Source organism: Euprymna scolopes, chromosome 46, assembly GCF_053919585.1.
Source record: "Euprymna scolopes isolate OS-2025 chromosome 46, ASM5391958v1, whole genome shotgun sequence".
NCBI lineage: Eukaryota > Metazoa > Mollusca > Cephalopoda > Sepiida > Sepiolidae > Euprymna > Euprymna scolopes.
Genome location: NC_136527.1, coordinates 18,238,416 through 18,248,456, shown reverse-complemented (window position 1 = coordinate 18,248,456; position 10,041 = coordinate 18,238,416). Strand labels below are relative to the sequence as shown.

The window sequence follows — 10,041 nt, the reverse complement described above, 5'->3', positions numbered from 1 at the left end:
ATACATACCTACAAACATTCATTCCTTGTCAATTCATACATACCTACAAATATTTTACGAACACTCATTCCTTGTCAATTCATACATACCTACAAATATTTTACGAACATTCATCTCCTTTGTTAAATCCCTTTTTCATAAATACCGAGGCCACACACTCTTCCATTTATGCCTCGTTCACAGTGCACTCGCAGGGAACCAGGCATACTTCACTTGTTTTAGTACGGTCCATATTCTGTATAAGTCATTTTTTTTTTTCTTGGGTGATAATAAAGTGATTTGTTGTCACTTTAGTTGTGTGAAACATTCTTGATTCTTAATCTCGGGCAACGGCAGGTTTTCTGCTAGTCAGGACTCTACATTGCGAGTGAAACAGTCACATTCACGAGTGATTTTTCAAAATGGCGACTATAAATAATGAAACGCTTATCTTTTGGCGATTGTATTGCTTTCACTGACAACTGAGTAAAAAATATCTTATTTTTTTTTATACAAAGTTAAATTATTTAAACAATAAAAATTTAATAGAACAATATACTCTTCGAATGTTTATACCTTCAAATATCAACATAAAATTTCTTGTATATTTAGGATTATGCTTGTTAAAAAAACACAGAAAAAGTATTTATGATGTTGGATGCAACCCAATTTTGTTATTCAGGAGTTAGTGCTTTAAGCATCCGACTTCTCTATCCTGACGACTGTCACAGGTTAGCAATACCACTCTTTTTCCTTTGTGTGCATCAGAAAATAAAAAGTTCCAGGGCTCCACATTGCAAGTGAAACAGTCGCATTCACCAGTAATTTTTCAAAATGGCGACTAGAAATAATGAAACGCTTATCTTTTGGCGATTGTATTTCTTTCACTGACAATCTTCCAACGTTCACTACTGAGTAAAAAATATCTTTTCAACTTTTTTAAAAAATAAAACTAAGTTAAATTATTCAAACAATAAAAGTGACAAATGAAAATGGGCTAGTCAGAAACAGTTTTATTTGTCATCTTGAATGCTATTTAGGTCTGACTTTATCCACCAAGATAACTTTATATTTTAGAATATCTCTGTTAAATTAATGCAGTTATCGTGGAGGGCTCCACATTGCAAGTGAAACAGTCACATTCACCAGTAATTTTTCAAAATGGCGACTATAAATAATGAAACGCTTATCTTTTGGCGATTGTATTTCTTTCACTGACAACCTTCCAAAGTTCACTACTGAGTAAAAAATATCTTTTCAACTTTTTTAAAAAATAAAACTAAGTTAAATTATTCAAACAATAAAAGTTTAATAGAAAAATATACTCCTTTTTTTTTGTAAAGATGGATGTTTAAACAAAATATCTGAACTAGAATGTTTATACTTTCAAGTATCAATATTAAAGTTGTCGTATATATATTTAGAACTAGCGAGGGGTACCCGGCGTTGCCCGGGTGTTTGGAGGTGTGTGTGGAAACTCCGGGGGGGGGGGGGGGGTAAAAAAAAAGAAGTAAGTATGAGGATCGAACCCGAACCGTTGAGGCAAAGTTGTAAATTAAAGTGTGAAAAAAAACCCAAAAAAACGTGCGACGTTAACCATTGCCCCACCGCGAGATGCTAACATTGCGAGTGAAACAGTCGCATTCACACGTGATTTTTCAAAATGGCGACTATAAATAATGAAACGCTTATCTTTTGGCGATTGTATTTCTTTTCTTAGAACGATATACTCTTTTTGTTTATTACAATCTTCCAAAGCTGAGTGAAAAAATATCTTTTCAAATTTTTTTTTTTTAATAAAACGAACAAAGTTAAATTATTTAAATAATAAAAGCATAGCAGAGAAGGCCTCATGGAAACTCAGATTTTGACTTAATCGTCAGAGGATATCTTATTTTCATTTCAGGTAGCTCAACCATGAAAAAGGCTGCCAGAAGTTATGGTCAGTTTGTAGGCGACCAATCAATTCATAGTAGTATTCACTCATAACATATGAATGATGTTTCTGACAAAGGAGTAATGACTACTTTTTTTCTGTGTTGAAATCGATCTAATACTTATTATTGACTTGTTTTTAATCTTGAACAGGGCTCTACATTGCGAGTGAAACAGTCGCATCTGTGGTTTGTTTTTCAAAGTGGCGAATAGAAATAATGAAACACTTATCTTTTGGCGATTGCATTTCTTTCACTGACAATCAAAGAAGCTCACTACTGAATGAAAAATATTTGTCAACTTTTTTTAATAAAACGAACAAAGTTAAATTACTTAAACAATAAAAGTTTAATAGAACAATATTCTTTTTTTTTTTTAACGAAGGCTGTTTAAAAAAATATCTGTATAAATTAGAATGTTTATACATTCAAGTATCAACATAAAATTCGTTGTATATTTAGAATTACATTTATTAAAACCCCCTCCAAAAAAAACACAGAAACATCTTTATGATGTACATAATCGTCACAGAACGAAAATGTCATATTCTAAAAATCATATGGGTTTGGCTAATAACTTTTCTATTTGGCTAGTAAACGAAAATATTTAGTTGTCAAAGGTCAACTAAAGATAAGTTTGTCCGTAGAGTCCTGTTGAAGTAATATTTTTTTTAGCTCTTTACATCTTGTATATTTAGAATTGCACTTATTTAAAAATATACAGAAAAATCTTTTCAAGTTTTTTTTTTTTTTTTTTTTTTTTTAATAAAACGAACAAATTCTTTTTGTTTTTTAACAAAGTATGTTTAAAAAAATATCTGAAAAAATTATAAAGTTTATACCTTCAAGTATCAACATAAAATCTTTTGTATATTTAGAACCAATCGGGGTGCCCGGCATTGCCCGGGTGTTTGTAAGTGTGTGCTGAGCCAAAAAAAAAGTGGTAGTAGGCAGGCAGGCTCAAACCTGTACCGCGAAGGAAGAAAAGAATGTGAAAAAAAAAGTGACATCTTTGCTGTTGCGCCCAGCCCCAAACCGGAAGTGACATGAGTTTAAATTAAGGCTAGACAATCGAAAATAGGGGATGACTTTTGAAAATATCGGCAAACAAAGCGACTCCCCCCCTGTAGAAAAGTGCCCAGTTAAGGGTGAAGGAATTAATGTTTTTAGCCAATTTTTTCGATATTTGTCGTCTGAATGGTTTAGCTTCAAAACGATACTGATTTCATGAAAATCTGTTGCCTCTGTCGAAAGTTCTAGGCAGACATACAAACATACGTACATACATACATTTAAGCAGACAGGTGAGATTTATATTATCGACTAGCAGGGGGTACCCGGCATTGTCCGGGTGTTTAGAGGTGTATGTGTGTTTGGGGGGGGGGGGCTAAATCAAAACAAACGAATAAATGAAGTAATAACCCTGCTGAAATATTATAAAAAAAAAACGATGTTAAAACTTCTATAAAAAAATCGGAAAAAAAAAAAAAAAAAAACTAACGTGATACAAACGAACGATATTAAAATTTCTTAAAATCGGAAAAACAAAAAAAGAAAACGCGAACATGATGGAAAAAAACAAACAATGTTAAAACTTCTTTAAAAATGTTGAATATTTATCTTTTGAAAGTCGGGCAAATTAAATAGACAGGCGACCCCAGTTGTTAACTCATAGATATTATCATTTAGGTGCGATATAAAAAGTTTTAAGAAGTTGTGAGGCGACCAATCGTTTCTCAGAAATAAGCCTTTCTTGGACCTACACGAAAACGCACACACGCACAAACATTTTCGCTTTTATATATATACTAGTGAGGGGTACCCGGCGTTGCCCGGGTGTTTGTAGGTGTGTGTGAAAAAAAACAGGCGCCCATGAAAAAAAAAATCTTGACGGCGCGCAGTTGGAAAATAGTAAAGTGCGAAAAAAAAAACAGGTGCGTGTTTTTGATTGACATGACGGCGATAGGTATTCAGCAGTTACGATTTTGTGCGGGACAGTTTTTAACGAGGTCAATAAATCGGTTTGTTTGTTTTTAAAATCCACTCCCTCGTCTCAAAATGAAAGCTACCGTCTGATATGACGAAGTCGACATTGACCAAACGTTACTTAGCTCTCTAGAGACCACTGGCTCTGGGCCTGTGATTAGTCGAGTTTCGCTTTTTGTTTATACCAAAAACCGAATGTAACGCGTGCCAATGCGGGAAATGTGGAATAATTAACGTTTGAAAGTCAATAAAATTAAATAGACAGGCGAACTCCGTGGTTAACTGAGATATTACAATTTATAGATGATATAAAAAGTTTTAAGAAGTTGTGAAGCGAGCGAGCGCTTCTCTGAAAGAAGCCTTTTGTGGACATCGAGGAAAAGCGTACATACATACATACATTTTCGCTTTTATATTTATAGACTAGTGAGGGGTACCCGGCATTGCCCGGGTGTTTGGAGGTGTGTGTGGTTTTGGGTAAATTAAAACTCCGGGGGGGGGGGTTAAAATAAAAAAAAATGTTTTGGTAGGTAAGTATGAGGATCGAACCTGAACCGTTGAGGCAAAGTTGGAAAGTAAAGTGTGAAAAAAAAAAAAGAGTGCGACGTTAACCATTGGGCCACCGCAAGATGCTAACGGAAACACGTTTGAATTTATTTAATTACTTAAATTAGCAGGTGCATGTTCTAATGACTTAATGAGGTCAAGTTTTGACTGCGGGGTAGCATTTTAGTGCGGAACGCTTTTTTTTTTTTTTTTTTTTTTTTCAAGATGTTGGATGTAGGGGGAAACAGCGCCACTCGTCCAAATTAAATAGCAATTGTCTTCTGATATAAGGAAATAATATTTCCACATTGATCAAAGCTCATTGCTTTCAGACATTTCCGGCGATCGAGACCGGAAAAATACCTAGACAATTAGTGTCGCTTTTATTATAGGAAAAGGCCTAACCCACATGCGGCGAGCGAAAACTGTTGAATATTTATCTTCCCGAAGTCGAGCAAATTAAATAGACAGGGAGCTCCGTTGTTAACTCTGAGATATTACGATTCACATGTGATATAAAAAGTTTTAAAAAGTTGTTAGGCGACTGACCGCTTCTCTGAAAAAAGCCTTTTGTAGACATGCAGAAAATGCGAACACACAGACACACACACACACATTTTCACTTTTATATATATATAGATATATAGATTACACTTATCAAAAAATATTTATGATATACATACAGAACAAAGATGTCATATTCTAAAAATCATGTAGGTTTGGCTAGTAACTTTTCTATTTGGTTAGTAAACGAAAATATTCAGTTGTCAAAGGTCAACTAAATATAAATTTGTACAAACTGCAACTACAATCTCAAAACTTCATCTTTATCAAACGACCCTTATGCGAAACCTGGCCAATAAAAGCTGCGAATCTCAAAAGATTGGTAGTGCCTTCCTCAAATTCTGCTGGTCCATTGGCACAATTTTGTCTCCAATACATAATTCTGGATGTGGGGCAGAATCTTCCCCCTTTAACCAGGTTCTTTTAAAGGGGAGATTTGTTGGTTTGGTCACACTGCGTGCTGCAATATAGGAGATTTCGTCCACAAAGCAATTTCTCCAGAACCACTCCAAGGTTAGTGAAGACACCCAAAACACTATCAATAATTCCCCCCCACTCTTTATCAGTGCCTAAACCTAAACGTAGATTCCATGAACAAAGCTTCTTTCTTAGAACTACACACCTGTGGAATTGCCTTCCGTTTGTCTGCTTTCCAGCTGACTACAATATGGTTGTCTTCGAGTCTAACATAAACAAGTTTTTGATGAGCCGTTCCAAATAAGTTAACAAATTTACCGAATTTCCATTACTGACAATTACTTTATTGTCCAATTGTCTACTTTACACTCTTTAACCCTTATCCTCGAGTGGCCTCTTGGCCTTGATAAATGGTGATGCCTTTGTTAAAAAAAAAAATGGTACTGAGCTGATCCTGGATCATCGCCTCTGAGATTCATTAATCGAACCGTGATTGAATAACAGAGAGAGATGATTTCATAATTGAGAAAACATTTCCAGTTATACCATAGCTGGAAATCTTGTGAAGTAGGGTCTTATGCCATATCTTATCGAAGGCCTTTGATATGTCAAGAGCAATTGCTCTAGAGAGGAAGCCTTTGTTGAGAGATTCACTAATCCTATGAGATATAACCGTTAGCACATTAGCAGAACGGAAACCATATTGCATGTCACTAAGAAGGTTATTTCTGCTGAGGTGGTTGACTACTTCTCTATTTAATATGGATTCCAGCAGCTTACTCATGACACACAGGAGACTTATTGGTCTGTACCTGAATTCTTAAATGCAGGGCATCTTTAGCTCCAATATACGGGGGGGGGGGGGACTGAGATCATCCTGCATATCTTTTTATTTATTTTTTTCCTGCATATTTTTTTTCTTGTCATTTCCATTTCTGGCAATTCTTTTCTGACGTATCTATAAAATAGTGGCATCCTTGTTTTCTCTGACATTTTTATTTTTTTTTTTCCATTCTTCCAACTTTGCAGACTTTCTCGTGACCTGTAATTAAATCTTATTTCGGTCAGCGATCCCTCTGCAATGGAAGAAGCAAGCGGGTCACAGACGGCCGATTCCGATCTATCGGGTAAGGCCCTTAAGCACCTTATTACTTTCTCCTTTCTTCGCACTGGGGACATTTTTAGATTTGCAGAATCTGTTTTGTTAGATTTTCGAAGTCAGACCCAAATAGCAATATATCTGGCATGTCACTCTTTGATTTTGACTAACCAATTTATTTTTTAATTTTTTTTTATTCCATTTTCACCCCCAAACAAGGCACAGTGCCACTTTGATGAGGATGACATCGGGGACATAAGTTGCAGGGATACTATGTAGGGAGTTGAGCAGTGAGATGTTTGTTCGCATTACACTTGAACTTGCTTCCTTCAATGTAAGGGTGCTTGCGCGTGAATTTTTTGTGGCAAGAGTTGTTCAATCCCCAACCCCACCTCTCCTGAGTCGACATTGTTGAATACCAGTGGCAAGTGGAAGTTTAGGATGACTGGAAACTGTATCAAGATAAGTGGAGAGCACATACAGCACTTAGAATTCCCAAATGGTCACCTGTTCCGTCTGCCTGCTTCCCTCCTGACTACAACTTGGATGTCTTCAAGTCCAACATAAACAAATTCCTGATGAATCGCCCCCTTAAGTAGACACTTTAAATATCCACACTAACGTACTGTACTTACAATAACCCTTATCCCTGAGTGGCTTCTGGGCCTTGATAAGTGGTGACCACCTTGTAAAAAAAAAAAAAAAAAATCTAAATAAAATAACACAAGCCCTATATGGAGTATTAACATAAGAACTCTATAAATTTTTAATAAATATTAAATATATAAAAAATAAATATTGCATGCCTCTGCTTGTTCTAGACTTTGGAATTCCCTTCCGGGTCCCTACTTCCCTAATTGTACTGACATACAGAAGTTCAAGTGTAATGTGAACCGACATCTTGCTGCCCAACTCCCTACATAGTACCCCTGTAGATTTAACTAATATAATAGTGAGCATCTTTAGTCTTGTTTCAAAGAATCAGCAAATCTCAGGTTGTTGTTTCAGCAATTTTATTACAGATGTAAATAACTCGTTTTAAATTGAAGAATATAAGAGTAGTTGTCTACCTTGCATGTAAAATTTTATTTACCATTTTCTGTATACATTTTAAAATGTGGCTTCCAAAACATCCTGGCACCCCACTGTCTGCAAATACTGACCCAGTGCGGGTACTAAATTCTTTTCTTCTCCAGTTTTCTCAACTTACCTATTGATTTTCTCCTATCACCTAATGATGATTCAATACCGGATTGAAAACGTTCATGACAACTATGAAACATGTATTAATAAAAATTAATAAAAATTAAAAAAAAGGAAAAAAAAGGGTATAAGTAAACAATGTTTGTTTAAATTATTGTTGTGATCATCAAGTTTCTCTTGGCCGTATGAAGGAAAAGTTATTTTCATTTTAAAATGAATACGAAACACTTTGTATGATATCAGTACAGCTTTGTTTATTTACACAGCAAAATAAAACGGTTCTACAGACAAACTTATCGTCAGTTGATCTTTGACAACTAAATATTTTCGTTTACTAGCCAAATTAGAAAAGTTACTAGTCAAGCCCACGTGATTTTTAGAATATGACATCTCAGTTCTGTGACGAGTATGTACATCAGAAAGATTTTTCTGTATATTTTTAAATAAGAGCAATTCTAAATATACGACAAATTTTATGTTGATACTTGAACGTATAAACATTGTTTTCTTCAGATTTTTTTTTTTAAACAATCTTTGTTAAAAAAAAAGAGTATATTGTTCTATTAAATTTTTATTGTTTAAATAATTTGACTTTGTCCATTTTATTAAAAAAAAAAATAAAAAAGTTGAAAAGATATATATTTTTCACTCAGTAGAAATACAATCACCAAAAGATAAGTGTTTCATTATGTATAGTCGCCATTTTGAAAAATCACTCGTAATGTAGAGCCCTGTAAAAGTAACAACTAACATCGGAGCACAGTCGAGGTTAGTGGAGAAGGTGGGTTGCAGAACTCTGTTGATCTTTTCCCTCTCTTCTTTTTTATTTATATCAATTGACCTGATGACCTTTATCTCGCCAGCTTTGTTTATTGTTTCGCAAACTCTCTGGGTCAGAGTTCTCGTGTCGATTGACCTGGTTACCTTATTTTCGCCAGCTTTTGTTTATTGTACATTTGCTGGTTTTGGTCTAACCCATTTTAATATCGGTTAGCTTTCTTGGCTGATTGACATAATATTGACGCACCATGAATACAGGTCACTTTATTCCCGGGATTGTCTCGTTGTGTTCTGGCGATTCCCAGACACCTTCTTTAACATTATTGCAGGTCACCTTATTGCTGGGATTGATTCATTGTGTTCTGGCGATTCCCAGACACCTCTCCGTAACAAAATGAAAAACTGCTGCCTAAATACACACAATTGCTATTTAATTACTTCCCCACAAGAGCTATATGTGACACAAGGTCGTTATTAATGTGGAGGTAAACACGCTCCTCAAAAAGGGAGCACTCTGAAAGTAGGTAAATGTTGTAACATTTGTGATATAATGAGCCTATTTACAATGCCTCCCCACGGGACAGAGTTAGACACCAGGGTCGTTTTTTAACGTGGAGAAAAGGTACAAAAATAAAAATTGTCTCAGTCATGAAGGATTTCTCCTCCACCGAAAGAGAACAAGAAAATGAAGTGCAGCATCTGAAGAACAGATACTACACTTTAATCTTGACCAAAAGGCCATTATAATGAGGAGGGTATGATTACCGAAAGTTGGAAGGTTCTACTTATAAATAGTGGTGATAGGAACTGACGAATCAAATCGAGCTACGTTCTGCTTGCAACCAATCAGAAACGAGAGTTGCTCCATAAAAATATTGAATTCTTAGTATTCCAGCACATAATTTTTTCGTGTCAACACGAAAAAGATTTTTTGCTCTCTGCCTGCAAAATTATAAAGTCCAGGACCTGTACAGAACAGCTACCCACTGAAAATTCTTCATTTCCAGGACTTGTGCAGAATAGCTACCCAGCAGAAACTCTTCTGAAATTAAACATGGCTTACAATTCGAGAGGTTTAATATTATTAGGTTTAATATTAGGTTTAATATTATTATTAATATAATATTATTAGTTTGGTGCAAAAATAATGTCGTTTTTTGACATTCAAATTCATGTCAAAATACATTATTTTTGCACCAAACTAATATTATATCTTTAATATTTGTTAAATGGTGAAAATTATTTTGTTTAAAGAATTAATTTTATATATCTGTGAAAGTGTCTGTCTGTTTGTGTACATTTCCCTATGCAATAACTCTGTCAATTTTTAGTCTACAGACTCGAAATTTGATATACAGGGTATTGAGATTCGGGAAAATCTTTGTAATCGGGTTTTTGGCCAGAAATCTGGCTGTCAAAGGGTCAAAGTTCAACGATTTGACCTTTTAAAACTCTACCAAACTCCTCCGACAATTTTGGGTATAAACAATTGAAATTTTAGATATAGGTTCTTTGGACATGTATCTAACTTAA

The 10,041-nt window shown here is 34.8% G+C and overlaps 1 protein-coding gene across 4 annotated transcripts in view; it reads left to right on the top strand.

The window, feature by feature from the left end:
• Positions 1-10,041, top strand: part of LOC145270053 (Golgi SNAP receptor complex member 1-like) — a 109,722-nt gene that overhangs the window by 21,689 nt on the left and 77,992 nt on the right. For 2 of the 4 annotated variants that reach the window (XM_080125657.1, XM_080125655.1), the window contains exon 2: positions 6,456-6,553. The exons of the other annotated variants lie outside the window; for them this stretch is intronic. In XM_080125657.1, coding sequence (XP_079981783.1) covers positions 6,508-6,553 — 46 coding nt within the window. In that variant the 5' untranslated portion in view covers positions 6,456-6,507. The remainder of the gene's footprint in view (positions 1-6,455; positions 6,554-10,041) is intronic. 4 annotated transcript variants of the gene reach the window in all.